At 72.7% G+C, this 26,976-nt stretch overlaps 1 protein-coding gene and 1 pseudogene across 1 annotated transcript; both read right to left on the bottom strand.

Moving 5' to 3' along the window:
- Positions 1-183: 183 nt before the first annotated feature.
- LOC137364677 (trichohyalin-like) lies at positions 184-13,914 on the bottom strand (the record flags this gene model as incomplete). Its single annotated transcript, XM_068027736.1, has 9 exons — positions 184-790; positions 912-1,120; positions 1,400-1,924; positions 2,774-3,307; positions 7,504-7,533; positions 8,260-8,679; positions 9,544-9,603; positions 9,977-10,153; positions 12,919-13,914. Coding segments are annotated over 9 exons (3,558 nt in total), but the record flags the coding sequence as incomplete, so codon positions are not given.
- A 7,358-nt stretch (positions 13,915-21,272) lies between these two features.
- Positions 21,273-25,284, bottom strand: LOC137364676 (cilia- and flagella-associated protein 251-like; annotated as a pseudogene).
- Positions 25,285-26,976: the final 1,692 nt, after the last annotated feature.

Below are 26,976 nucleotides of genomic sequence, written 5' to 3'. Positions count from 1 at the left end.
TGCCCGCTCCTCCTCCTCCTCCTTCTCGGCCCGCTCCTCCTCCTCCTGCTGCTCCTCGGCCTCCGCCCGCTCCTCGGCCTCCGCCCGCTCCTCCTTCTCGGCCCGCTCCTCCTCCTCGGCCCCATCCTCCTCCTTCTCGGCCCGCTCCTCCTCCTCCTCCTTCTCGGCCCGCTCCTCCTCCTCCTCCTCCTCCTCGGCCCGCTCCTCCTCCTCCTCCTCCTCGGCCCGCTCCTCCTTCTCGGCCCGCTCCACCTCCTCCTCCTCCTCCTCCTCGGCCCGCTCCTCCTTCTCGGCCCGCTCCTCCTCCTCCTCCTCCTCGGCCCGCTCCTCCTTCTCGGCCCGCTCCTCCTCCTCCTCCTCCTCGGCCCGCTCCTCCTTCTCGGCCCGCTCCTCCTCCTCCTCCTCCTCGGCCAGCTCCTCCTCCTCCTCCTCGGCCCGCTCCTCCTTCTCGGCCCGCTCCTCCTCCTCCTCCTCCTCGGCCAGCTCCTCCTCCTCCTCCTCGGCCAGCTCCTCCTCCTCTTCCTCGGCCAGCTCCTCCTCCTCCTCCTCGGCCAGCTCCTCCTCCTCCTCCTCGGCCCGCTCCTCCTCCTCCTCCTCGGCCCGCTCCTCCTCCTCCTCCTCGGCCCGCTCCTCCTCCTCCTCCTTCTTGGCCCCCTCCTCCTCCTCGGCCCGCTCCTGCTCCTCCTCCTCCTCCTCCTCCTCCTCGGCCCGCTCCTCCTCCTTCTTGGCCCCCTCCTCCTCCTCCTCCTCATCCTCGGCCCGCTCCTGCTCCTCCTCCTCCTTCCTCGGCCTGCTCATCCTCCTCGGCGCGCTCCTCTTCATTGGCCCGAACCTCCTCCTGCTTTGCCTCGGCCCGCTCCTCATTCTCGGCCCGCTCCTCATTCTCGGCCCGCTCCTCATTCTCGGCCCGCTCCTCCTCCTTCTCGGCCCGCTCCTCCTCCTTCTCGGCCCGCTCCTCCTCCTTCTCGGCCCGCTCCTCCTCCTTCTCGGCCCGCTCCTCCTCCTTCTCGGCCCGCTCCTCCTCCTTCTCGGCCCGCTCCTCCTCCTTCTCGGCCCGCTCCTCCTCCTTCTCGGCCCGCTCCTCCTCCTTCTCGGCCCGCTCCTCCTCCTTCTCGGCCCGCTCCTCCTCCTTCTCGGCCCCCTCCTCCTCCTTCTCGGCCCCCTCCTCCTCCTTCTCGGCCCCCTCCTCCTCCTTCTCGGCCCCCTCCTCCTCCTTCTCGGCCCCCTCCTCCTCCTCCTCGGCCCCCTCCTCCTCCTCCTCGGCCCCCTCCTCCTCCTCCTCGGCCCCCTCCTCCTCCTCCTCGGCCCCCTCCTCTTCCTCCTCCTCCTCGGCCCGCTCCTCTTCCTCTTCCTCCTCCTCCTCGGCCCGCTCCTCTTCCTCTTCCTCCTCCTCCTCGGCCCGCTCCTCTTCCTCCTCCTCCTCGGCCCGCTCCTCTTCCTCCTCCTCCTCCTCCTCGGCCCGCTCCTCTTCCTCCTCCTCCTCGGCCCCCTCCTCTTCCTCCTCCTCCTCGGCCCGCTCCTCTTCTTCCTTCTCCTCGGCCCGCTCCTCTTCCTCCTCCTCCTCGGCCCGCTCCTCTTCCTCCTCCTCCTCCTCGGCCCGCTCCTCTTCCTCCTCCTCCTCCTCGGCCCGCTCCTCTTCCTCCTCCTCCTCCTCGGCCCGCTCCTCTTCCTCCTCCTCCTCCTCGGCCCGCTGCTCCTTCTCCTCCTCGGCCCGCTGCTCCTCCTCCTCCTCGGCCCGCTGCTCCTCCTCCTTCTCGGCCCGCTGCTCCTCCTCCTTCTCGGCCCGCTGCTCCTCCTCCTTCTCGGCCCGCTGCTCCTCCTCCTTCTCGGCCCGCTGCTCCTCCTCCTTCTCGGCCCGCTGCTCCTCCTCCTCGGCCCGCTGCTCCTCCTCCTTCTCGGCCTCGGCCCGCTGCTCCTCCTCCTTCTCGGCCTCGGCCCGCTGCTCCTCCTCCTTCTCGGCCTCGGCCCGCTGCTCCTCCTCCTTCTCTGCCTCGGCCCGCTGCTCCTCCTCCTTCTCGGCCTCGGCCCGCTCCTCTTCCTCCTGCTCGGCCTCGGCCCGCTCCTCTTCCTCCTCTTTGGCCCGCTCCACCTCCTCCTCCTCCCCCTCCTCGGCCCGCTCCACCCCCTCCTCGGCCCGCTCCACCCCCTCCTCGGCCCGCTCCACCTCCTCCTGCTTCTCCTCGGCTTCGGCCCGCTCCTCTTCCCCCTCTTCGGCCCGCTCCTCCTCCCCCTCTTCGGCCCGCTCCTCCTCGGCCCCCTCCTCCTCCTACTCTTTCTCCTCGGCCCCCCCTCCTCCTACTCTTTCTCCTCGGCCCCCCCCTCCTCCTACTCTTTCTCCTCGGCCCCCCCCTCCTCCTACTCTTTCTCCTCGGCCCCCCCCTCCTCCTACTCTTTCTCCTCGGCCCCCCCCCTCCTCCTACTCTTTCTCCTCGGCCCCCCCCTCCTCCAACTCTTTCTCCTCGGCCCCCCCCTCCTCCAACTCTTTCTCCTCGGCCCCCCCCTCCTCCAACTCTTTCTCCTCGGCCCCCCCCTCCTCCTCCTCTTTCTCCTCGGCCCCCCCCTCCTCCTACTCTTTCTCCTCGGCCCCCCCCTCCTCCTACTCTTTCTCCTCGGCCCCCTCCTCCTCCTACTCTTTCTCCTCGGCCCCCTCCTCCTCCTCCTCGGCCCGCTGCTCCTTCTCCTCCTCGGCCTCGGCCCGCTTCTCGGCCTCGGCCCGCTGCTCCTCCTCCTTCTCGGCCTCGGCCCGCTGCTCCTCCTCCTTCTCGGCCTCGGCCCGCTCCTCCTCCTCCTTCTCGGCCTCGGCCCGCTCCTCCTCCTCCTCCTCCTTCTTGGCCCGCTCCTCCTCCTCCTCCTTCTCGGCCCGCTCCTCCTCCTGCTCGGCCCGCTCCTCCTCCTGCTCCTTCTCGGCCCGCTCCTCCTCCTCCTCCTGCTCTGCCCGCACCTCCTCCTCGGCCCGCTGCTCCTCCTCCTCGGCCCGCTGCTCCTCCTCCTCGGCCCGCTGCTCCTCCTCCTCGGCCCGCTGCTCCTCCTCCTCGGCCCGCTGCTCCTCCTCCTCGGCCCGCTGCTCCTCCTCCTCGGCCCGCTGCTCCTCCTCCTCGGCCCGCTGCTCCTCCTCCTCGGCCCGCTGCTCCTCCTCCTCGGCCCGCTGCTCCTCCTCCTCCTGCTCTGCCCGCTCCTCCTCCTCGGCTCGCTGCTCCTCCTCCTCGGCTCGCTGCTCCTCCTCCTCGGCCCGCTGCTCTGCCCGCTCCTCCTCCTCCTCCTCGGCCCGCTCCTCCTCCTCCTCCTCGGCCCGCTCCTCCTCCTGCTCCTGCTCTGCCCGCTCCTCCTCCTCGGCCCGCTGCTCCTCCTCCTCCTCGGCCCGCTGCTCCTCCTCCTCCTCGGCCCGCTGCTCCTCCTCCTCCTCGGCCCGCTCCTCCTCGGCCCGCTCCTCTTCCTCCTTCTCCTCGGCCCCCTCCTCTTCCTCCTTCTCCTCGGCCCCCTCCTCTTCCTCCTTCTCCTCGGCCCCCTCCTCTTCCTCTTCCTTGGCCTGCTCCTCCTCCTCGGCGCGCTCCTCCTCTTCATCGGCCTGCTCCTCCTCCTACCCTTTCTCCTTGGCCTGCTCCTCCTCCTACCCTTTCTCCTCGGCCCCCTCCTCCTCCTACTCTTTCTCCTCGGCCCGCTCCTCCTCCTCCCCCATCTCCTCGGTCCGCTGCTCCTCCTCCTCCCCCATCTCCTCGGTCCGCTGCTCCTCCTCCTCCTCTTCCTCGGCCCGCTCTTCCTCTTCCTCTTCGGCCCGCTCTTCCTCTTCGGCCCGCTCTTCCTCTTCGGCCCGCTCTTCCTCTTCGGCCCGCTCTTCCTCTTCGGCCCGCTCTTCCTCTTCCTCTTCGGCCCGCTCCTCCTCTTCCTCTTCGGCCCGCTCCTCCTCTTCCTCTTCGGCCCGCTCTTCCTCTTCGGCCCGCTCTTCCTCTTCCTCTTCGGCCCGCTCTTCCTCTTCGGCCCGCTCTTCCTCTTCGGCCCGCTCTTCCTCTTCGGCCCGCTCCTCCTCCTCCTCCTCCTTGGCCCTCTCCTCCTCCTCCTCCTCCTCCTCCCCCTGCTCGGCCCGCTCCACCTCCTCCTCCTCCCCCTCCTCGGCCCGCTCCTCCTCCTCCTCCTCCCCCTCCTCGGCCCGCTCCTCCTCCGCCCGCTCCTCGGCCCGCTCCTCCTCCTCCGCCCGCTCCTCCTTCTTGGCCCGCTCCTCCTCCTCGGCCCCATCCTCCTCCTCCTCCTCCTCGGCCCCATCCTCCTCCTCCTCCTCCTCCTCCTCCTCGGCCCGCTCCTCCTCCTCGGCCCGCTCCTCCTCCTCCTCGGCCCGCTCCTCCTCCTCCTCCTCCTCCTCCTCCTCCTCGGCCCGCTCCTCCTCCTCCTCCTCGGCCCCCCCCTCCTCTTCCTCGGCCCCCCCTCTTCCTCCTCCTTCTTGGCCCCCTCCTCCTCCTGCTCCTCCTCGGCCCGCTCCTCCTCCTCCTCCTCGGCCCGCTCCTCCTCCTCCTCCTCCCGCTCCTCCTCCTCCTCGGCCCCCTCCTCCTCCTCCTCCTCGGCCCCCCCTCCTCCTCCTCCTCCTCGGCCCCCCCTCCTCCTCCTCCTTCTTGGCCCCCTCCTCCTCCTCCTCATCCTCGGCCCGCTCCTGCTCCTCCTCCTCTGCCCGCTCCACCTCCTCCTCCTCTTCCTCGGCCTGCTCATCCTCCTCGGCGCGCTCCTCCTCTTCATTGGCCCGAACCTCCTCCTGCTTTGCCTCGGCCCGCTCCTCCTCATTCTCGGCCCGCTCCTCCTCCTTCTCGGCCCGCTCCTCCTCCTTCTCGGCCCGCTCCTCCTCCTTCTCGGCCCCCTCCTCCTCCTTCTCGGCCCGCTCCTCTTCCTCCTTCTCGGCCCGCTCCTCTTCCTCCTTCTCCTCGGCCCGCTCCTCTTCCTCCTTCTCCTCGGCCCGCTCCTCTTCCTCCTTCTCCTCGGCCCGCTCCTCTTCCTCCTTCTCCTCGGCCCGCTCCTCTTCCTCCTTCTCCTCGGCCCGCTCCTCTTCCTCCTTCTCCTCGGCCCGCTCCTCTTCCTCCTTCTCCTCGGCCCGCTCCTCTTCCTCCTCCTCCTCGGCCCGCTCCTCTTCCTCCTCCTCCTCGGCCCGCTCCTCTTCCTCCTCCTCCTCGGCCCGCTCCTCTTCCTCCTCCTCCTCGGCCCGCTCCTCTTCCTCCTCCTCCTCCTCCTCGGCCCGCTCCTCTTCCTCCTCCTCCTCCTCCTCGGCCCGCTCCTCCTCCTCCTCCTCCTCCTCCTCGGCCCGCTCCTCCTCCTCCTCCTCCTCCTCCTCGGCCCGCTCCTCCTCCTCCTCCTCCTCCTCCTCGGCCCGCTCCTCCTCCTCCTCCTCCTCCTCCTCGGCCCGCTCCTCCTCCTCCTCCTCCTCCTCCTCGGCCCGCTCCTCCTCCTCCTCCTCCTCCTCCTCGGCCCGCTCCTCCTCCTCGGCCCGCTCCTCCTCGGCCCGCTCCTCCTCCTCGGCCCGCTCCTCCTCCTCCTCCTCCTCCTCCTCCTCCTCCTCGGCCCGCTCCTCCTCCTCCTCCTCCTCGGCCCGCTCCTCCTCCTCCTCCTCCTCCTCCTCGGCCCGCTCCTCCTCCTCCTCCTCCTCGGCCCGCTCCTCTTCCTCCTCTTCCTCCTCCTCCTCGGCCCGCTCCTCTTCCTCCTCCTCCTCCTCCTCGGCCCGCTCCTCTTCCTCCTCCTCCTCCTCCTCGGCCCGCTCCTCCTCCTCCTCCTCCTCCTCGGCCCGCTCCTCCTCCTCCTCCTCGGCCCGCTCCTCCTCCTCCTCCTCCTCCTCCTCCTCCTCGGCCCGCTCCTCCTCCTCCTCCTCCTCCTCGGCCCGCTCCTCCTCCTCCTCCTCCTCCTCCTCCTCGGCCCGCTCCTCCTCCTCCTCCTCCTCCTCCTCGGCCCGCTCCTCCTCCTCCTCCTCCTCCTCCTCGGCCCGCTCCTCCTCCTCCTCCTCCTCCTCCTCGGCCCGCTCCTCCTCCTCCTCCTCCTCCTCGGCCCGCTCCTCCTCCTCCTCCTCCTCCTCGGCCCGCTCCTCCTCCTCGGCCCGCTCTTCCTCCTCCTCCTCCTCCTCGGCCCGCTCCTCCTCCTCCTCCTCCTCCTCCTCGGCCCGCTCCTCCTCCTCCTCCTCCTCCTCCTCGGCCCGCTCCTCCTCCTCCTCCTCGGCCCGCTCCTCCTCCTCCTCCTCCTCCTCCTCGGCCCGCTCCTCCTCCTCCTCCTCCTCGGCCCGCTCCTCCTCCTCCTCCTCCTCGGCCCGCTCCTCCTCCTCCTCCTCCTCCTCCTCGGCCCGCTCCTCCTCCTCCTCGGCCTCCTCCTCCTCCTCCTCCTCGGCCCGCTCCTCCTCCTCCTCGGCCTCCTCCTCCTCCTCGGCCCCCTCCTCCTCCTCCTCCTCCTCCTCCTCGGCCCGCTCCTCCTCCTCCTCCTCGGCCCGCTCCTCCTCCTCCTCCTCGGCCAGCTCCTCCTCCTCCTCCTCGGCCCGCTCCTCCTCCTCCTCCTCGGCCCGCTCCTCCTCCTCGGCCCGCTCCTCCTCCTCGGCCCGCTCCTCCTCCTCCTCCTCGGCCCCCTCCTCCTCCTCCTCCTCGGCCCCCTCCTCCTCCTCCTCCTCGGCCCGCTCCTCCTCCTCCTCCTCGGCCCGCTCCTACTCCTCCTCCTCCTCCTCCTCGGCCCGCTCCTACTCCTCCTCCTCCTCCTCCTCGGCCCGCTCCTCCTCCTCCTCCTCCTCGGCCCGCTCCTCCTCCTCCTCCTCCTCGGCCCGCTCCTCCTCCTCCTTCTCCTCGGCCCGCTGCTCCTCCTCCTTCTCCTCGGCCCGCTGCTCCTCCTCCTTCTCCTCGGCCCGCTGCTCCCCCTCCTTCTCCTCGGCCCGCTGCTCCTCTTCTCCTCGGCCCCCTCCTCTTCCTCCTTCTCCTCGGCCCCCTCCTCTTCCTCTTCCTTGGCCTGCTCCTGCTCCTCGGCGCGCTCCTCCTCTTCATCGGCCTGCTCCTCCTCCTCCTACTCTTTCTCCTTGGCCCCTTCCTCCTCCTACTCTTTCTCCTCGGCCCGCTCCTCCTCCTCCCCCATCTCCTCGGTCCGCTGCTCCTCCTCCTCCTCTTCCTCGGCCCGCTCTTCCTCTTCCTCTTCGGCCCGCTCTTCCTCTTCCTCTTCGGCCCGCTCTTCCTCTTCCTCTTCGGCCCGCTCTTCCTCTTCCTCTTCGGCCCGCTCTTCCTCTTCCTCTTCGGCCCCCTCTTCCTCTTCCTCTTCGGCCCCCTCTTCCTCTTCCTCTTCGGCCCGCTCTTCCTCTTCCTCTTCGGCCCGCTCTTCCTCTTCCTCTTCGGCCCCCTCTTCCTCTTCCTCCTCTTCGGCCCCCTCTTCCTCTTCCTCCTCTTCGGCCCCCTCTTCCTCTTCCTCCTCTTCGGCCCCCTCTTCCTCTTCCTCCTCTTCGGCCCCCTCTTCCTCTTCCTCCTCTTCGGCCCCCTCTTCCTCTTCCTCCTCTTCGGCCCCCTCTTCCTCCTCCTCCTCCTCCTCCTTGGCCCTCTCCTCCTCCTCCTGCTCCTCCCCCTCTTCGGCCCGCTCCACCTCCTCCTCCTCCCCCTCTTCGGCCCGCTCCTCCTCCCCCTCTTCGGCCCGCTCCTCCTCCCCCTCTTCGGCCCGCTCCACCTCCTCCTCCTCCCCCTCTTCGGCCCGCTCCACCTCCTCCTCCTCCCCCTCTTCGGCCCGCTCCACCTCCTCCTCCTCCCCCTCCTCGGCCCGCTCCACCTCCTCCTCCTCCTCCCCCTCCTCGGCCCGCTCCTCCACCTCCTCCTCCCCCTCCTCGGCCCGCTCCTCCACCTCCTCCTCCCCCTCCTCGGCCCGCTCCACCTCCTCCTCCTCCCCCTCCTCGGCCCGCTCCACCTCCTCCTCGGCCCGCTCCACCTCCTCCTCGGCCCGCTCCTCCCCCTCCTCGGCCCGCTCCTCCCCCTCCTCGGCCCGCTCCACCTCCTCCTCGGCCCGCTCCACCTCCTCCTCGGCCCGCTCCACCTCCTCCTCGGCCCGCTCCACCTCCTCCTCGGCCCGCTCCACCTCCTCCTCGGCCCGCTCCACCTCCTCCTCGGCCCGCTCCACCTCCTCCTCGGCCCGCTCCACCTCCTCCTCGGCCCGCTCCACCTCCTCCTCGGCCCGCTCCACCTCCTCCTCGGCCCGCTCCACCTCCTCCTCGGCCCGCTCCACCTCCTCCTCGGCCCGCTCCACCTCCTCCTCGGCCCGCTCCACCTCCTCCTCGGCCCGCTCCACCTCCTCCTCGGCCCGCTCCTCCTGCTCCTCGGCCCGCTCCTCCTGCTCCTCCTCCTCGGCCCGCTCCTCCTCCTCCTCGGCCCGCTCCTCCTCCTCCTCCTCCTCCTCCTCCTCCTCGGCCCGCTCCTCCTCCTCCTCCTCCTCCTCGGCCCGCTCCTCCTCCTCCTCCTCCTCCTCCTCGGCCCGCTCCTCCTCCTCGGCCCCCTCCTCCCACTCGGCCCGCTCCTCCTCCTCGGCCCGCTCCTCCTCCTCCTCCTCCTCCTCGGCCCGCTCCTCCTCCTCCTCCTCCTCCTCCTCGGCCCGCTCCTCCTCCTCGGCCCGCTCCTCCTCCTCCTCCTCGGCCCGCTCCTCCTCCTCCTCCTCCTCGGCCCGCTCCTCCTCCTCCTCCTCCTCCTCCTCCTCCTCGGCCCGCTCCTCCTCCTCCTCCTCCTCCTCCTCCTCGGCCCCCTCCTCCTCCTCGGCCCCCTCCTCCTCCTCCTTCTCCTCGGCCCCCTCCTCTTCCTCCTCCTCCTCGGCCCCCTCCTCTTCCTCCTCTTCCTTGGCCTGCTCCTGCTCCTCGGCGCGCTCCTCCTCTTCATCGGCCTGCTCCTCCTCCTCCTACTCTTTCTCCTTGGCCCCTTCCTCCTCCTACTCTTTCTCCTCGGCCCGCTCCTCCTCCTCCCCCATCTCCTCGGTCCGCTGCTCCTCCTCCTCCTCTTCCCTGGCCCGCACTTCCTCTTCCTCTTCGGCCCGCTCTTCCTCTTCGGCCCGCTCTTCCTCTTCCTCTTCGGCCCCCTCTTCCTCTTCCTCCTCTTCGGCCCCCTCTTCCTCTTCCTCCTCTTCGGCCCCCTCTTCCTCTTCCTCCTCTTCGGCCCCCTCTTCCTCTTCCTCCTCTTCGGCCCCCTCTTCCTCTTCCTCCTCTTCGGCCCCCTCTTCCTCTTCCTCCTCTTCGGCCCCCTCTTCCTCTTCCTCCTCTTCGGCCCGCTCCACCTCCTCCTCCTCCCCCTCCTCGGCCCGCTCCACCTCCTCCTCGGCCCGCTCCACCTCCTCCTCGGCCCGCTCCACCTCCTCCTCGGCCCGCTCCACCTCCTCCTCGGCCCGCTCCACCTCCTCCTCGGCCCGCTCCACCTCCTCCTCGGCCCGCTCCACCTCCTCGGCCCGCTCCACCTCCTCCTCGGCCCGCTCCACCTCCTCCTCGGCCCGCTCCACCTCCTCCTCGGCCCGCTCCTCCTCCTCCTCGGCCCGCTCCTCCTGCTCCTCCTCCTCGGCCCGCTCCACCTCCTCCTCCTCCTCGGCCCGCTCCACCTCCTCCTCGGCCCGCTCCTCCTGCTCCTCCTTCTCGGCCCGCTCCTCCTGCTCCTCCTTCTCGGCCCGCTCCTCCTGCTCCTCCTCCTCGGCCCCCTCCTCGGCCCCCTCCTCGGCCCCCTCCTCGGCCCCCTCCTCGGCCCCCTCCTCCTCCTCCTCCTCCTCCTCCTCGGCCCCCTCCTCGGCCCCCTCCTCGGCCCCCTCCTCGGCCCCCTCCTCGGCCCCCTCCTCCTCCTCCTCCTCCTCCTCCTCCTCGGCCCTCCTCCTCCTCTTCGGCCCCCTCCTCCTCCTCGGCCCTCCTCCTCCTTCTCTTCGGCCCCCTCCTCCTCCTCGGCCCTCCTCCTCCTCCTCCTCTTCGGCCCCCTCCTCCTCCTCCTCCTCGGCCCTCCTCCTCCTTCTCTTCGGCCCCCTCCTCCTCCTCCTCCTCCTCCACGGCCCGCTCCTCCTCCACGGCCCGCTCCTCCTCCTCGGCCCGCTCCTCCTCCTCGGCCCGCACCTCCTCCTCGGCCCGCACCTCCTCCTCGGCCCGCTCCTCCTCCTCGGCCCGCTCCTCCTCCTCGGCCCGCTCCTCCTCCTCCTCCTCCTCCTCCTCGGCCTCCTCCTCCTCCTCCTCCTCCTCCTCCTCCTCCTCCTCCTCCTCGGCCCTCCTCCTCCTCCTCGGCCCTCCTCCTTCTCTTCGGCCCTCCTCCTTCTCTTCGGCCCTCCTCCTTCTCTTCGGCCCTCCTCCTTCTCTTCGGCCCTCCTCCTCCTCCTCCTCCTTCTCTTCGGCCCCCTCCTCCTCCTTCTCTTCGGCCCCCTCCTCCTCCTCCTCTTCGGCCCCCTCCTCCTCCTCCTCCTCGGCCCCCTCCTCCTCCTCCTCCTCCTCCTCCTCGGCCCCCCTCCTCCTCCTCCTCGGCCCCCCTCCTCCTCCTCCTCGGCCCCCTCCTCCTCCTCCTCGGCCCCCTCCTCCTCCTCCTCCTCGGCCCTCCTCCTTCTCTTCGGCCCCCTCCTCCTCCTCCTCCTCCTCGGCCCTCCTCCTCCTTCTCCTCGGCCCTCCTCCTCGGCCCTCCTCCTCCTCCTCCTCGGCCCTCCTCCTCCTCCTCGGCCCTCCTCCTCCTCCTCCTCCTCGGCCCTCCTCCTCCTTCTCTTCGGCCCCCTCCTCCTCCTCCTCGGCCCTCTCCTCCTCCTCCTCCTCCTCTGCCCGCTCCTCCTCCACGGCCCGCTCCTCCTCCTCGGCCCGCACCTCCTCCTCCTCCTCCTCGGCCCGCACCTCCTCCTCGGCCCGCACCTCCTCCTCGGCCCGCACCTCCTCCTCGGCCCGCACCTCCTCCTCGGCCCGCACCTCCTCCTCGGCCCGCACCTCCTCCTCGGCCCGCTCCTACTCCTCGGCCCGCTCCTCCTCCTCGGCCCGCTCCTCCTCCTCGGCCCGCTCCTCCTCCTCGGCCCGCACCTCCTCCTCGGCCCGCACCTCCTCCTCGGCCCGCACCTCCTCCTCGGCCCGCACCTCCTCCTCGGCCCGCACCTCCTCCTCGGCCCGCACCTCCTCCTCGGCCCGCTCCTCCTCGGCCTCCTCCTCCTCCTCCTCCTCGGCCCCCTCCTCCTCCTCCTCCTCCTCGGCCCCCTCCTCCTCCTCCTCCTCGGCCCCCTCCTCCTCCTCCTCCTCGGCCCCCTCCTCCTCGGCCCTCCTCCTCCTTCTCCTCGGCCCTCCTCCTCCTCCTCCTCCTCGGCCCTCCTCCTCCTCCTCCTCGGCCCTCCTCCTCCTCCTCTTCGGCCCCCTCCTCCTCCTCCTCTTCGGCCCCCTCCTCCTCCTCCTCCTCGGCCCCCTCCTCCTCCTCCTCGGCCCTCTCCTCCTCCTCCTCCTCCTCTGCCCGCTCCTCCTCCACGGCCCGCTCCTCCTCCTCGGCCTGCACCTCCTCCTCCTCCTCCTCGGCCCGCACCTCCTCCTCGGCCCGCTCCTCCTCCTCGGCCCGCTCCTCCTCCTCGGCCCGCTCCTCCTCCTCGGCCCGCTCCTCCTCCTCGGCCCGCACCTCCTCCTCGGCCCGCACCTCCTCCTCGACCCGCACCTCCTCCTCGGCCCCCTCCTCCTCCTCGGCCCCCTCCTCCTCGGCCTCCTCCTCCTCCTCCTCCTCCTCCTCGGCCCCCTCCTCCTCCTCCTCCTCGGCCCCCTCCTCCTCCTCCTCCTCGGCCCCCTCCTCCTCCTCCTCCTCGGCCCCCTCCTCCTCCTCCTCCTCGGCCCCCTCCTCCTCCTCCTCCTCGGCCCCCTCCTCCTCCTCCTCCTCGGCCCCCTCCTCCTCCTCCTCCTCGGCCCCCTCCTCCTCCTCCTCGGCCCGCTCCACCTCCTCCTCGGCCCGCTCCACCTCCTCCTCGGCCCGCTCCACCTCCTCCTCGGCCCGCTCCACCTCCTCCTCGGCCCCCTCCTCCTCCTCCTCGGCCCCCTCCTCCTCCTCCTCCCCCTCCTCGGCCCGCTCCTCCTCCCCCTCCTCGGCCCGCTCCTCCTCCTCCTCCTCCTCCTCCTCCTCGGCCCCCCTCCTCCTCCTCCTCCTCGGCCCCCTCCTCCTCCTCCTCCTCGGCCCCCTCCTCCTCCTCCTCCTCGGCCCCCTCCTCCTCCTCCTCCTCGGCCCCCTCCTCCTCCTCCTCCTCGGCCCCCTCCTCCTCCTCCTCGGCCCCCTCCACCTCCTCCTCGGCCCGCTCCACCTCCTCCTCGGCCCGCTCCACCTCCTCCTCGGCCCGCTCCACCTCCTCCTCGGCCCCCTCCTCCTCCTCCTCGGCCCCCTCCTCCTCCTCCTCCCCCTCCTCGGCCCGCTCCTCCTCCCCCTCCTCGGCCCGCTCCTCCTCCTCCTCGGCCCCCTCCTCCTCCTCGGCCCGCTCCCCCTCCTCGGCCCGCTCCCCCTCCTCGGCCCGCTCCCCCTCCTCGGCCCCATCCTCCTCCTCCTCCTCCTCCTCCTCCTCGGCCCGCTCCTCCTCCTCGGCCCGCTCCTCCTCCTCCTCGGCCCGCTCCTCCTCCTCCTCCTCCTCCTCCTCCTCCTCGGCCCGCTCCTCCTCCTCCTCCTCGGCCCCCCCCTCCTCTTCCTCGGCCCCCCCTCTTCCTCCTCCTTCTTGGCCCCCTCCTCCTCCTGCTCCTCCTCGGCCCGCTCCTCCTCCTCCTCCTCGGCCCGCTCCTCCTCCTCCTCCTCCCGCTCCTCCTCCTCCTCGGCCCCCTCCTCCTCCTCCTCCTCGGCCCCCCCTCCTCCTCCTCCTCCTCGGCCCCCCCTCCTCCTCCTCCTTCTTGGCCCCCTCCTCCTCCTCCTCATCCTCGGCCCGCTCCTGCTCCTCCTCCTCTGCCCGCTCCACCTCCTCCTCCTCTTCCTCGGCCTGCTCATCCTCCTCGGCGCGCTCCTCCTCTTCATTGGCCCGAACCTCCTCCTGCTTTGCCTCGGCCCGCTCCTCCTCATTCTCGGCCCGCTCCTCCTCCTTCTCGGCCCGCTCCTCCTCCTTCTCGGCCCGCTCCTCCTCCTTCTCGGCCCCCTCCTCCTCCTTCTCGGCCCGCTCCTCTTCCTCCTTCTCGGCCCGCTCCTCTTCCTCCTTCTCGGCCCGCTCCTCTTCCTCCTTCTCCTCGGCCCGCTCCTCTTCCTCCTTCTCCTCGGCCCGCTCCTCTTCCTCCTTCTCCTCGGCCCGCTCCTCTTCCTCCTTCTCCTCGGCCCGCTCCTCTTCCTCCTCCTCCTCGGCCCGCTCCTCTTCCTCCTCCTCCTCGGCCCGCTCCTCTTCCTCCTCCTCCTCGGCCCGCTCCTCTTCCTCCTCCTCCTCGGCCCGCTCCTCTTCCTCCTCCTCCTCGGCCCGCTCCTCTTCCTCCTCCTCCTCGGCCCGCTCCTCTTCCTCCTCCTCCTCCTCCTCGGCCCGCTCCTCTTCCTCCTCCTCCTCCTCCTCGGCCCGCTCCTCTTCCTCCTCCTCCTCCTCCTCGGCCCGCTCCTCCTCCTCCTCCTCCTCCTCCTCCTCGGCCCGCTCCTCCTCCTCCTCCTCCTCCTCCTCGGCCCGCTCCTCCTCCTCCTCCTCCTCCTCCTCCTCCTCCTCGGCCCGCTCCTCCTCCTCCTCCTCCTCCTCCTCGGCCCGCTCCTCCTCCTCCTCCTCCTCGGCCCGCTCCTCCTCCTCCTCCTCCTCCTCGGCCCGCTCCTCCTCCTCCTCCTCCTCCTCGGCCCGCTCCTCCTCCTCCTCCTCCTCCTCCTCCTCCTCCTCCTCGGCCCGCTCCTCCTCCTCCTCTTCCTCCTCCTCCTCGGCCCGCTCCTCCTCCTCCTCCTCCTCGGCCCGCTCCTCCTCCTCCTCCTCCTCCTCGGCCCGCTCCTCCTCCTCCTCCTCCTCCTCGGCCCGCTCCTCCTCCTCCTCCTCCTCCTCGGCCCGCTCCTCCTCCTCCTCCTCCTCCTCCTCGGCCCGCTCCTCCTCCTCCTCTTCCTCCTCCTCCTCGGCCCGCTCCTCTTCCTCCTCCTCCTCCTCCTCGGCCCGCTCCTCTTCCTCCTCCTCCTCCTCCTCCTCGGCCCGCTCCTCGGCCCGCTCCTCCTCCTCCTCCTCCTCCTCGGCCCGCTCCTCGGCCCGCTCCTCCTCCTCCTCCTCCTCCTCCTCGGCCCGCTCCTCCTCCTCCTCCTCCTCCTCGGCCCGCTCCTCCTCCTCCTCCTCCTCCTCGGCCCGCTCCTCCTCCTCCTCCTCCTCCTCGGCCCGCTCCTCCTCCTCGGCCCGCTCCTCCTCCTCCTCCTCCTCCTCGGCCCGCTCCTCCTCCTCCTCCTCCTCCTCGGCCCGCTCCTCCTCCTCCTCCTCCTCCTCCTCCTCCTCGGCCCGCTCCTCCTCCTCCTCCTCCTCCTCCTCCTCGGCCCGCTCCTCCTCCTCCTCCTCGGCCCGCTCCTCCTCCTCCTCCTCGGCCCGCTCCTCCTCCTCCTCCTCCTCGGCCCGCTCCTCCTCCTCCTCCTCCTCCTCCTCCTCCTCGGCCCGCTCCTCCTCCTCCTCGGCCTCCTCCTCCTCCTCCTCCTCCTCCTCCTCGGCCCCCTCCTCCTCCTCCTCGGCCTCCTCCTCCTCCTCGCCCCCTCCTCCTCCTCCTCGGCCCCCTCCTCGGCCCGCTCCTCCTCCTCCTCCTCGGCCCGCTCCTCCTCCTCCTCCTCGGCCAGCTCCTCCTCCTCCTCCTCGGCCCGCTCCTCCTCCTCCTCCTCGGCCCGCTCCTCCTCCTCGGCCCGCTCCTCCTCCTCCTCCTCGGCCCGCTCCTCCTCCTCCTCCTCGGCCCCCTCCTCCTCCTCCTCCTCGGCCCCCTCCTCCTCCTCCTCCTCGGCCCGCTCCTACTCCTCCTCCTCCTCCTCCTCGGCCCGCTCCTACTCCTCCTCCTCCTCCTCCTCGGCCCGCTCCTCCTCCTCCTCCTCCTCCTCGGCCCGCTCCTCCTCCTCCTTCTCCTCGGCCCGCTGCTCCTCCTCCTTCTCCTCGGCCCGCTGCTCCTCCTCCTTCTCCTCGGCCCGCTGCTCCTCCTCCTTCTCCTCGGCCCGCTGCTCCTCCTCCTTCTCCTCGGCCCCCTCCTCCTCTTCTCCTCGGCCCCCTCCTCTTCCTCCTTCTCCTCGGCCCCCTCCTCTTCCTCTTCCTTGGCCTGCTCCTGCTCCTCGGCGCGCTCCTCCTCTTCATCGGCCTGCTCCTCCTCCTCCTACTCTTTCTCCTTGGCCCCTTCCTCCTCCTCCCCCATCTCCTCGGCCCGCTCCTCCTCCTCCCCCATCTCCTCGGTCCGCTGCTCCTCCTCCTCCTCTTCCTCGGCCCGCTCTTCCTCTTCCTCTTCGGCCCGCTCTTCCTCTTCCTCTTCGGCCCGCTCTTCCTCTTCCTCTTCGGCCCGCTCTTCCTCTTCCTCTTCGGCCCCTCTTCCTCTTCCTCTTCGGCCCCCTCTTCCTCTTCCTCTTCGGCCCCCTCTTCCTCTTCCTCTTCGGCCCCCTCTTCCTCTTCCTCTTCGGCCCCCTCTTCCTCTTCCTCCTCTTCGGCCCGCTCTTCCTCTTCCTCCTCTTCGGCCCCCTCTTCCTCTTCCTCCTCTTCGGCCCCCTCTTCCTCTTCCTCCTCTTCGGCCCCCTCTTCCTCTTCCTCCTCTTCGGCCCCCTCTTCCTCTTCCTCCTCTTCGGCCCCCTCTTCCTCCTCCTCCTCCTCCTCCTCGGCCCTCTCCTCCTCCTCCTGCTCCTCCCCCTCTTCGGCCCGCTCCACCTCCTCCTCCTCCCCCTCTTCGGCCCGCTCCTCCTCCCCCTCTTCGGCCCGCTCCTCCTCCCCCTCTTCGGCCCGCTCCACCTCCTCCTCCTCCCCCTCTTCGGCCCGCTCCACCTCCTCCTCCTCCCCCTCTTCGGCCCGCTCCACCTCCTCCTCCTCCCCCTCCTCGGCCCGCTCCACCTCCTCCTCCTCCTCCCCCTCCTCGGCCCGCTCCTCCACCTCCTCCTCCCCCTCCTCGGCCCGCTCCTCCACCTCCTCCTCCCCCTCCTCGGCCCGCTCCACCTCCTCCTCCTCCCCCTCCTCGGCCCGCTCCACCTCCTCCTCGGCCCGCTCCACCTCCTCCTCGCCCGCTCCTCCCCCTCCTCGGCCCGCTCCTCCCCCTCCTCGGCCCGCTCCTCCCCCTCCTCGGCCAGCTCCACCTCCTCCTCGGCCCGCTCCACCTCCTCCTCGCCCGCTCCACCTCCTCCTCGCCCGCTCCACCTCCTCCTCGGCCCGCTCCACCTCCTCCTCGGCCCGCTCCACCTCCTCCTCGGCCCGCTCCACCTCCTCCTCGGCCCGCTCCACCTCCTCCTCGGCCGCTCCACCTCCTCCTCGGCCGCTCCACTCCTCCTCGGCCCGCTCCACCTCCTCCTCGGCCCGCTCCACCTCCTCCTCGGCCCGCTCCACCTCCTCCTCGGCCCGCTCCTCCTGCACCTCCTCCTCGGCCCGCTCCTCCTGCTCCTCCTCCTCGGCCCGCTCCTCCTGCTCCTCCTCCTCGGCCCGCTCCTCCTGCTCCTCCTCCTCGGCCCCGCTCCTCCTCCTCCTCCTCCTCCTCCTCCTCCTCGGCCCGCTCCTCCTCCTCCTCCTCCTCCTCGGCCCGCTCCTCCTCCTCCTCCTCCTCCTCCTCGGCCCGCTCCTCCTCCTCGGCCCCCTCCTCCTCCTCGGCCCGCTCCTCCTCCTCCTCCTCCTCCTCGGCCCGCTCCTCCTCCTCCTCGGCCCGCTCCTCCTCCTCGGCCCGCTCCTCCTCCTCCTCCTCGGCCCGCTCCTCCTCCTCCTCCTCCTCGGCCCGCTCCTCCTCCTCCTCCTCCTCGGCCCGCTCCTCCTCCTCCTCCTCCTCCTCCTCCTCGGCCCGCTCCTCCTACTCGGCCCCCTCCTCCTCCTCGGCCCCCTCCTCCTCCTCCTTCTCCTCGGCCCCCTCCTCTTCCTCCTCCTCCTCGGCCCCCTCCTCTTCCTCCTCTTCCTTGGCCTGCTCCTGCTCCTCGGCGCGCTCCTCCTCTTCATCGGCCTGCTCCTCCTCCTCCTACTCTTTCTCCTTGGCCCCTTCCTCCTCCTACTCTTTCTCCTCGGCCCGCTCCTCCTCCTCCCCCATCTCCTCGGTCCGCTGCTCCTCCTCCTCCTCTTCCCTGGCCCGCACTTCCTCTTCCTCTTCGGCCCGCTCTTCCTCTTCGGCCTCGCTTCTCTTCCTCTTCGGCCCCCTCTTCCTCTTCCTCCTCTTCGGCCCCCTCTTCCTCTTCCTCCTCTTCGGCCCCCTCTTCCTCTTCCTCCTCTTCGGCCCCTCTTCCTCTTCCTCCTCTTCGGCCCCCTCTCCTCTTCCTCCTCTTCGGCCCCCTCTTCCTCTTCCTCCTCTTCGGCCCGCTCCACCTCCTCCTCCTCCCCCTCCTCGGCCCGCTCCACCTCCTCCTCGGCCCGCTCCACCTCCTCCTCGGCCCGCTCCACCTCCTCCTCGGCCCGCTCCACCTCCTCCTCGGCCCGCTCCACCTCCTCCTCGGCCGCTCCACCTCCTCCTCGGCCCGCTCCACCTCCTCCTCGGCCCGCTCCACCTCCTCCTCGGCCCGCTCCACCTCCTCCTCGGCCCGCTCCACCTCCTCCTCGGCCCGCTCCACCTCCTCCTCGGCCCGCTCCTCCTCCTCCTCGGCCCGCTCCTCCTGCTCCTCGGCCCGCTCCTCCTGCTCCTCCTCCTCGGCCCGCTCCTCCTGCTCCTCCTCCTCGGCCCGCTCCACCTCCTCCTCCTCCTCGGCCCGCTCCACCTCCTCCTCGGCCCGCTCCTCCTGCTCCTCCTTCTCGGCCCGCTCCTCCTGCTCCTCCTTCTCGGCCCGCTCCTCCTGCTCCTCCTCCTCGGCCCCCTCCTCGGCCCCCTCCTCGGCCCCCTCCTCGGCCCCCTCCTCGGCCCCCTCCTCCTCCTCCTCCTCCTCCTCGGCCCCCTCCTCGGCCCCCTCCTCGGCCCCCTCCTCGGCCCCCTCCTCGGCCCCCTCCTCGGCCCCCTCCTCGGCCCCCTCCTCGGCCCCCTCCTCGGCCCCCTCCTCGGCCCCTCCTCCTCCTCCTCCTCCTCCTCCTCCTCGGCCCTCCTCCTCCTCTTCGGCCCCCTCCTTCTCCTCGGCCCTCCTCCTCCTTCTCTTCGGCCCCCTCCTCCTCCTCCTCCTCGGCCCCTCCTCCTCCTCCTCCTCTTCGGCCCCCTCCTCCTCCTCCTCCTCGGCCCTCCTCCTCCTTCTCTTCGGCCCCCCTCCTCCTCCTCCTCCTCCTCCACGGCCCGCTCCTCCTCCACGGCCCGCTCCTCCTCCACGGCCCGCTCTCCTCCTCGGCCCGCTCCTCCTCCTCGGCCCGCACCTCCTCCTCGGCCCGCTCCTCCTCCTCGGCCCGCTCCTCCTCCTCCTCCTCCTCCTCCTCGGCCTCCTCCTCCTCCTCTCCTCCTCCTCCTCGGCCCTCCTCCTCCTCCTCGGCCCTCCTCCTTCTCTTCGGCCCTCCTCCTTCTCTTCGGCCCTCCTCCTTCTCTTCGGCCCTCCTCCTCCTCCTCCTCCTTCTCTTCGGCCCCCTCCTCCTCCTCCTCTTCGGCCCCCTCCTCCTCCTCCTCTTCGGCCCCCTCCTCCTCCTCCTCTTCGGCCCCCTCCTCCTCCTCGGCCCTCTCCTCCTCCTCCTCGGCCCCCTCCTCCTCCTCCTCGGCCCCCTCCTCCTCCTCCTCCTCGGCCCCCCTCCTCCTCCTCCTCGGCCCCCTCCTCCTCCTCCTCGGCCCCCTCCTCCTCCTCCTCCTCGGCCCTCCTCCTTCTCTTCGGCCTCCTCCTCCTCCTCCTCGGCCCTCCTCCTTCTCTTCGGCCCCCTCCTCCTCCTCCTCCTCCTCGGCCCTCCTCCTCCTTCTCCTCGGCCCTCCTCCTCCTCCTCCTCGGCCCTCCTCCTCCTCCTCCTCCTCGGCCCTCCTCCTCCTTCTCTTCGGCCCCCTCCTCCTCCTCCTCGGCCCTCTCCTCCTCCTCCTCCTCCTCTGCCCGCTCCTCCTCCACGGCCCGCTCCTCCTCCTCGGCCCGCACCTCCTCCTCCTCCTCCTCGGCCCGCACCTCCTCCTCGGCCCGCACCTCCTCCTCGGCCCGCACCTCCTCCTCGGCCCGCACCTCCTCCTCGGCCCGCACCTCCTCCTCGGCCCGCACCTCCTCCTCGGCCCGCTCCTACTCCTCGGCCCGCTCCTCCTCCTCGGCCCGCTCCTCCTCCTCGGCCCGCTCCTCCTCCTCGGCCCGCACCTCCTCCTCGGCCCGCACCTCCTCCTCGGCCCGCACCTCCTCCTCGGCCCGCACCTCCTCCTCGGCCCGCACCTCCTCCTCGGCCCGCACCTCCTCCTCGGCCTCCTCCTCCTCCTCCTCCTCGGCCCCCTCCTCCTCCTCCTCCTCCTCGGCCCCCTCCTCCTCCTCCTCCTCCTCGGCCCCCTCCTCCTCCTCCTCCTCCTCGGCCCCTCCTCCTCCTCCTCCTCCTCGGCCCCCTCCTCCTCCTCCTCCTCCTCGGCCCCCTCCTCCTCCTCCTCCTCGGCCCCTCCTCCTCCTCCTCCTCGGCCCCCTCCTCCTCGGCCCTCCTCCTCCTTCTCCTCGGCCCTCCTCCTCCTCCTCCTCCTCCTCGGCCCTCCTCCTCCTCCTCCTCGGCCCTCCTCCTCCTCCTCTTCGGCCCCCTCCTCCTCCTCCTCTTCGGCCCCCTCCTCCTCCTCCTCTTCGGCCCCCTCCTCCTCCTCCTCCTCGGCCCCCTCCTCCTCCTCCTCGGCCCTCTCCTCCTCCTCCTCCTCCTCTGCCCGCTCCTCCTCCACGGCCCGCTCCTCCTCCTCGGCCTGCACCTCCTCCTCCTCCTCCTCGGCCCGCACCTCCTCCTCCTCCTCCTCGGCCCGCACCTCCTCCTCGGCCCGCTCCTCCTCCTCGGCCGCTCCTCCTCCTCGGCCCGCTCCTCCTCCTCGGCCCGCTCCTCCTCCTCGGCCCGCTCCTCCTCCTCGGCCCGCTCCTCCTCCTCGGCCCGCTCCTCCTCCTCGGCCCGCACCTCCTCCTCGGCCCCCTCCTCCTCCTCGGCCCCCTCCTCCTCGGCCTCCTCCTCCTCCTCCTCCTCCTCGGCCTCCTCCTCCTCCTCCTCCTCCTCGGCCTCCTCCTCCTCCTCCTCCTCCTCGGCCCCCTCCTCCTCCTCCTCCTCGGCCCCCTCCTCCTCCTCCTCCTCGGCCCCCTCCTCCTCCTCCTCCTCGGCCCCCTCCTCCTCCTCCTCCTCGGCCCCCTCCTCCTCCTCCTCCTCGGCCCCCTCCTCCTCCTCCTCCTCGGCCCCCTCCTCCTCCTCCTCGGCCCGCTCCACCTCCTCCTCGGCCCGCTCCACCTCCTCCTCGGCCCCCTCCTCCTCCTCCTCCCCCTCCTCGGCCCGCTCCTCCTCCCCCTCCTCGGCCCGCTCCTCCTCCTCCTCGGCCCGCTCCTCCTCCTCGGCCCGCTCCCCCTCCTCGGCCCGCTCCCCCTCCTCGGCCCGCTCCCCCTCCTCCTCCTCCCCCTCCTCGGCCCGCTCCACCTCCTCCTCGGCCCGCTCCTCCTCGGCCTCCTCCTCCTCCTCCTCCTCCTCCTCGGCCCCCTCCTCCTCCTCCTCCTCGGCCCCCTCCTCCTCCTCCTCCTCGGCCCCCTCCTCCTCCTCCTCCTCGGCCCCCTCCTCCTCCTCCTCCTCGGCCCCCTCCTCCTCCTCCTCCTCGGCCCCCTCCTCCTCCTCCTCCTCGGCCCGCTCCACCTCCTCCTCGGCCCCCTCCTCCTCCTCCTCAGCCCGCTCCCCCTCCTCCTCCTCCTCCCCCTCCTCGGCCCGCTCCACCTCCTCCTCCTCCTCCTCCTCGGCCCCCTCCTCCTCCTCCTCCTCGGCCCGCTCCTCCTCCTCCTCCTCGGCCCGCTCCTCCTCCTCCTCCTCGGCCCGCTCCTCCTCCTCCTCCTCGGCCCGCTCCTCCTCCTCCTCCTCGGCCAGCTCCTCCTCCTCCTCCGCGGCCAGCTCCTCCTCCTCCTCCGCGGCCAGCTCCTCCTCCTCCTCCTCCTCGGCCCGCTCCTCGGCCCGCTCCACCTCCTCCTCGGCCCGCTCCACCTCCTCCTCGGCCCGCTCCACCTCCTCCTCCTCCCCCTCCTCGGCCCGCTCCACCTCCTCCTCCTCCCCCTCCTCGGCCCGCTCCACCTCCTCCTCCTCCCCCTCCTCGGCCCGCTCCACCCCCTCCTCGGCCGCTCCACCCCCTCCTCGGCCCGCTCCACCCCCTCCTCGGCCCGCTCCACCCCCTCCTCGGCCCGCTCCACCCCCTCCTCGGCCCCATCCTCCTGCTCTTCCTTCTCGGCCCGCTCCTCCTCCTCCTACTCGGCCCCCTCCCCCTCCTCCTCCTCCTTCTTGGCCCGCTCCCGCTCCTCCTCCTCTGCCCGCTCCACCTCCTCCTCCTCTTCCTCGGCCTGCTCGTCCTCCTCGGCGCGCTCCTCTTCCTCCTGCTCCTCGGCCCGCTCCTCCTCCTCGGCCCGCTGCTCCTCCTCCTTCTCGGCCTCGGCCCGCTGCTCCTCCTCCTTCTCGGCCTCGGCCCGCTGCGCCTCCTCCTTCTCGGCCTCGGCCCGCTGCTCCTCCTCCTTCTCGGCCTCGGCCCGCTGCTCCTCCTCCTTCTCGGCCTCGGCCCGCTGCTCCTCCTCCTTCTCGGCCTCGGCCCGCTGCTCCTCCTCCTTCTCGGCCTCGGCCCGCTGCTCCTCCTCCTTCTCGGCCCGCACCTCCTCCTTCTCGGCCCGCACCTCCTCCTTCTCGGCCCGCACCTCCTCCTCGGCCCGCACCTCCTCCTCGGCCCCCTCCTCTTCCTCCTCCTCTTCCTTGGCCTGCTCCTCCTCCTCGGCGCGCTCCTCCTCTTCATCGGCCCGCTCCACCTCCTCCTCCTCCCCCTCTTCGGCCCGCTCCACCTCCTCCTCGGCCCGCTCCACCTCCTCCTCGGCCCGCTCCACCTCCTCCTCGGCCCGCTCCACCTCCTCCTCGGCCCGCTCCACCTCCTCCTCGGCCCGCTCCACCTCCTCCTCGGCCCGCTCCTCCTCCTCCTGCTTCTCCTCGGCCTCGGCCCGCTCCACCACCTCTTCGGCCCGCTCCTCCTCCCCCCTCTTCGGCCCGCTCCACCTCCTCCTCCTCTCCCTCTTCGGCCCGCTCCACCTCCTCCTCGGCCCGCTCCACCTCCCCCTCCTCCCCCTCTTCGGCCCGCTCCACCTCCCCCTCCTCCCCCTCCTCGGCCCGCTCCACCTCCTCCTCGGCCCGCTCCACCTCCTCCTCGGCCCGCTCCTCCTCCTCCTCGGCCCGCTCCTCCTCCTCCTGCTTCTCCTCGGCCTCGGCCCGCTCCACCTCCTCTTCGGCCCGCTCCACCTCCCCCTCCTCCCCCTCTTCGGCCCGCTCCTCCCCCTCTTCGGCCCGCTCCACCTCCTCCTCGGCCCGCTCCACCTCCTCCTCGGCCCGCTCCACCTCCTCCTCGGCCCGCTCCACCTCCTCCTCGGCCCGCTCCTCCCCCTCTTCGGCCCGCTCCACCTCCTCCTCGGCCCGCTCCTCGGCCCGCTCCTCCTCCTCGGCCCGCTCCTCCTCCTCGGCCCCCTCCTCGGCCTCCTCCTCGCCCCCTCCTCCTCCTCCTCCTCCTCCTCGGCCCCCTCCTCGGCCCCCTCCTCGGCCCCCTCCTCCTCCTCTTCGGCCCCCTCCTCCTCCTCGGCCCTCCTCCTCCTTCTCTTCGGCCCCCCTCCTCCTCCTCCTCGGCCCTCCTCCTCCTCCTCCTCTTCGGCCCCTCCTCCTCCTCCTCCTCGGCCCTCCTCCTCCTTCTCTTCGGCCCCCTCCTCCTCCTCCTCCTCCTCCACGGCCCTCCTCCTCCACGGCCCGCTCCTCCTCCACGGCCCGCTCCTCCTCCACGGCCCGCTCCTCCTCCTCGGCCCGCACCTCCTCCTCGGCCCGCACCTCCTCCTCGGCCCGCTCCTCCTCCTCGGCCCGCTCCTCCTCCTCCTCCTCCTCCTCCTCCTCCTCCTCCTCCTCCTCCTCCTCCTCCTCCTCCTCCTCCTCCTCCTCGGCCTCCTCCTCGGCCTCCTCCTCCTCGGCCTCCTCCTCCTCCTCCTCCTCCTCCTCGGCCTCCTCCTCCTCCTCCTCCTCCTCCTCCTCCTCGGCCTCCTCCTCGGCCCTCCTCCTCCTCCTCCTCGGCCCTCCTCCTCCTCCTCCTCGGCCCTCCTCCTTCTCTTCGGCCCTCCTCCTTCTCTTCGGCCCTCCTCCTTCTCTTCGGCCCTCCTCCTTCTCTTCGGCCCTCCTCCTTCTCCTCCTCGGCCCTCCTCCTCCTTCTCTTCGGCCCCCTCCTCCTCCTTCTCTTCGGCCCCCCTCCTCCTCCTCCTCTTCGGCCCCCTCCTCCTCCTCCTCCTCGGCCCCCTCCTCCTCCTCCTCCTCGGCCCTCCTCCTCCTCGGCCCCCTCCTCCTCCTCCTCGGCCTCCTCCTCCTTCTCCTCGGCCCTCCTCCTCCTCGGCCCTCCTCCTCCTCCTCCTCGGCCCTCCTCCTCCTCCTCCTCGGCCCTCCTCCTCCTCCTCCTCGGCCCTCCTCCTCCTCCTCTTCGGCCCCTCCTCCTCCTCCTCGGCCCTCTCCTCCTCCTCCTCCTCCTCTGCCCGCTCCTCCTCCACGGCCCGCTCCTCCTCCTCGGCCCGCACCTCCTCCTCCTCCTCCTCGGCCCGCACCTCCTCCTCGGCCCGCACCTCCTCCTCGGCCCGCACCTCCTCCTCGGCCCGCACCTCCTCCTCGGCCCGCACCTCCTCCTCGGCCCGCTCCTCCTCCTCGGCCCGCTCCTCCTCCTCGGCCCGCTCCTCCTCCTCGGCCCGCTCCTCCTCCTCGGCCCGCTCCTCCTCCTCGGCCCGCACCTCCTCCTCGGCCCGCACCTCCTCCTCGGCCCGCACCTCCTCCTCGGCCCGCACCTCCTCGGCCCCCTCCTCCTCCTCGGCCTCGGCCTCGGCCCCCTCCTCCTCCTCCCCCTCCTCCTCCTCCTCCTCGGCCCCCTCCTCCTCGGCCCTCCTCCTCCTTCTCCTCGGCCCCCTCCTCCTCCTCCTCCTCGGCCTCCTCCTCCTCGGCCCCCTCCTCCTCGGCCCTCCTCCTCCTTCTCCTCGGCCCCCTCCTCCTCGGCCCTCCTCCTCCTCCTCCTCGGCCCTCCTCCTCGGCCCTCCTCCTCCTCCTCTTCGGCCCCCTCCTCCTCCTCCTCTTCGGCCCCCTCCTCCTCCTTCTCTTCGGCCCCCTCCTCCTCCTCCTCGGCCCTCTCCTCCTCCTCCTCCTCCTCTGCCCGCTCCTCCTCCACGGCCCGCTCCTCCTCCTCCTCCTCGGCCCGCACCTCCTCCTCGGCCCGCACCTCCTCCTCGGCCCGCTCCTCCTCCTCCGGCCCGCTCCTCCTCCTCGGCCCGCTCCTCCTCCTCGGCCCGCTCCTCCTCCTCGGCCCGCACCTCCTCCTCGGCCCCCTCCTCCTCTCGGCCCCCTCCTCCTCCTCGGCGGCCCCCTCCTCCTCCTCCTCCTCGGCCCCCTCCTCCTCCTCCTCCTCGGCCCCCTCCTCCTCCTCCTCCTCGGCCCCCTCCTCCTCCTCCTCCTCGGCCCCCTCCTCCTCCTCCTCCTCGGCCCCCTCCTCCTCCTCCTCCTCGGCCCCTCCTCCTCCTCCTCCTCCTCCTCCTCCTCCTCCTCGGCCCGCTCCACCTCCTCCTCGGCCCGCTCCACCTCCTCCTCGGCCCGCTCCACCTCCTCCTCGGCCCGCTCCACCTCCTCCTCGGCCCGCTCCTCCTCCTCCTCGGCCCGCTCCTCCTCCTCCTCCCCCTCCTCGGCCCGCTCCTCCTCCTCCTCGGCCCGCTCCTCCTCCTCCTCCTCGGCCCCCTCCTCCTCCTCCTCGGCCCCCTCCTCCTCCTCCTCGGCCCCCTCCTCCTCCTCGGCCCCCTCCCCCTCCTCGGCCCGCTCCCCCTCCTCCTCCTCCCCCTCCTCGGCCCGCTCCACCTCCTCCTCGGCCCGCTCCTCCTCCTCCTCCTCGGCCCGCTCCTCCTCGGCCTCCTCCTCGGCCCCCTCCTCCTCGGCCCCCCCCTCCTCCTCCTCCTCCTCGGCCCCCTCCTCCTCCTCCTCCTCGGCCCCCTCCTCCTCCTCCTCCTCGGCCCCCTCCTCCTCCTCTGCCCCCTCCTCCTCCTCTGCCCCCTCCTCCTCCTCTGCCCCCTCCTCCTCCTCCTCCTCGGCCCCCTCCTCCTCGGCCCCCTCCTCCTCCTCCTCCTCGGCCCCCTCCTCCTCCTCCTCCTCGGCCCCCTCCTCCTCCTCCTCCTCGGCCCCCTCCTCCTCCTCCTCCTCGGCCCCCTCCTCCTCCTCCTCCTCGGCCCCCTCCTCCTCCTCCTCCTCGGCCCCCTCCTCCACCTCCTCCTCGGCCCGCTCCCCCTCCTCCTCCTCAGCCCGCTCCCCCCTCCTCCTCCTCCTCCCCCTCCTCGGCCCGCTCCACCTCCTCCTCGGCCCGCTCCACCTCCTCCTCGGCCCGCTCCACCTCCTCCTCCTCCCCCTCCTCGGCCCGCTCCACCTCCTCCTCCTCCCCCTCCTCGGCCCGCTCCACCTCCTCCTCCTCCCCCTCCTCGGCCCGCTCCACCCCCTCCTCGGCCCGCTCCACCCCCTCCTCGGCCCGCTCCACCCCCTCCTCGGCCCGCTCCACCCCCTCCTCGGCCCGCTCCACCCCCTCCTCGGCCCGCTCCACCCCCTCCTCGGCCCGCTCCACCCCCTCCTCGGCCCGCTCCACCCCCTCCTCGGCCCGCTCCACCTCCTCCTCGGCCCGCTCCACCTCCTCCTCGGCCCGCTCCACCCCCTCCTCGGCCCGCTCCACCCCCTCCTCGGCCCGCTCCACCCCCTCCTCGGCCCGCTCCACCCCCTCCTCGGCCCGCTCCACCCCCTCCTCGGCCCGCTCCACCCCCTCCTCGGCCCGCTCCACCCCCTCCTCGGCCCCATCCTCCTGCTCTTCCTTCTCGGCCCGCTCCTCCTCCTCCTACTCGGCCCCCCTCCCCCTCCTCCTCCTCCTTCTTGGCCCGCTCCCGCTCCTCCTCCTCTGCCCGCTCCACCTCCTCCTCCTCTTCTCGGCCTGCTCGTCCTCCTCGGCGCGCTCCTCTTCCTCCTGCTCCTCGGCCCGCTCCTCCTCCTCGGCCCGCTGCTCCTCCTCCTTCTCGGCCTCGGCCCGCTGCTCCTCCTCCTTCTCGGCCTCGGCCCGCTGCGCCTCCTCCTTCTCGGCCTCGGCCCGCTGCTCCTCCTCCTTCTCGGCCTCGGCCCGCTGCTCCTCCTCCTTCTCGGCCTCGGCCCGCTGCTCCTCCTCCTTCTCGGCCTCGGCCCGCTGCTCCTCCTCCTTCTCGGCCTCGGCCCGCTGCTCCTCCTCCTTCTCGGCCTCGGCCCGCTGCTCCTCCTCCTTCTCGGCCCGCACCTCCTCCTCGGCCCGCACCTCCTCCTCGGCCCCCTCCTCTTCCTCCTCCTCTTCCTTGGCCTGCTCCTCCTCCTCGGCGCGCTCCTCCTCTTCATCGGCCCGCTCCACCTCCTCCTCCTCCCCCTCTTCGGCCCGCTCCACCTCCTCGGCCCGCTCCACCTCCTCCTCGGCCCGCTCCTCCTCCTCCTCGGCCCGCTCCTCCTCCTCCTGCTTCTCCTCGGCCTCGGCCCGCTCCACCACCTCTTCGGCCCGCTCCTCCTCCCCCTCTTCGGCCCGCTCCACCTCCTCCTCCTCTCCCTCTTCGGCCCGCTCCACCTCCTCCTCGGCCCGCTCCACCTCCCCCTCCTCCCCCTCTTCGGCCCGCTCCACCTCCCCCTCCTCCCCCTCCTCGGCCCGCTCCACCTCCTCCTCGGCCCGCTCCTCCTCCTCCTCGGCCCGCTCCTCCTCCTCCTGCTTCTCCTCGGCCTCGGCCCGCTCCACCTCCTCTTCGGCCCGCTCCACCTCCCCCTCCTCCCCCTCTTCGGCCCGCTCCACCTCCTCCTCGGCCCGCTCCACCTCCTCCTCGGCCCGCTCCACCTCCTCCTCGGCCCGCTCCACCTCCTCCTCGGCCCGCTCCTCCCCTA

This window comes from Heterodontus francisci, unplaced genomic scaffold (genome assembly GCF_036365525.1).
Source record: "Heterodontus francisci isolate sHetFra1 unplaced genomic scaffold, sHetFra1.hap1 HAP1_SCAFFOLD_1699, whole genome shotgun sequence".
Taxonomy (NCBI): domain Eukaryota; kingdom Metazoa; phylum Chordata; class Chondrichthyes; order Heterodontiformes; family Heterodontidae; genus Heterodontus; species Heterodontus francisci.
This window is presented reverse-complemented; position numbering and strand designations above follow the sequence as displayed.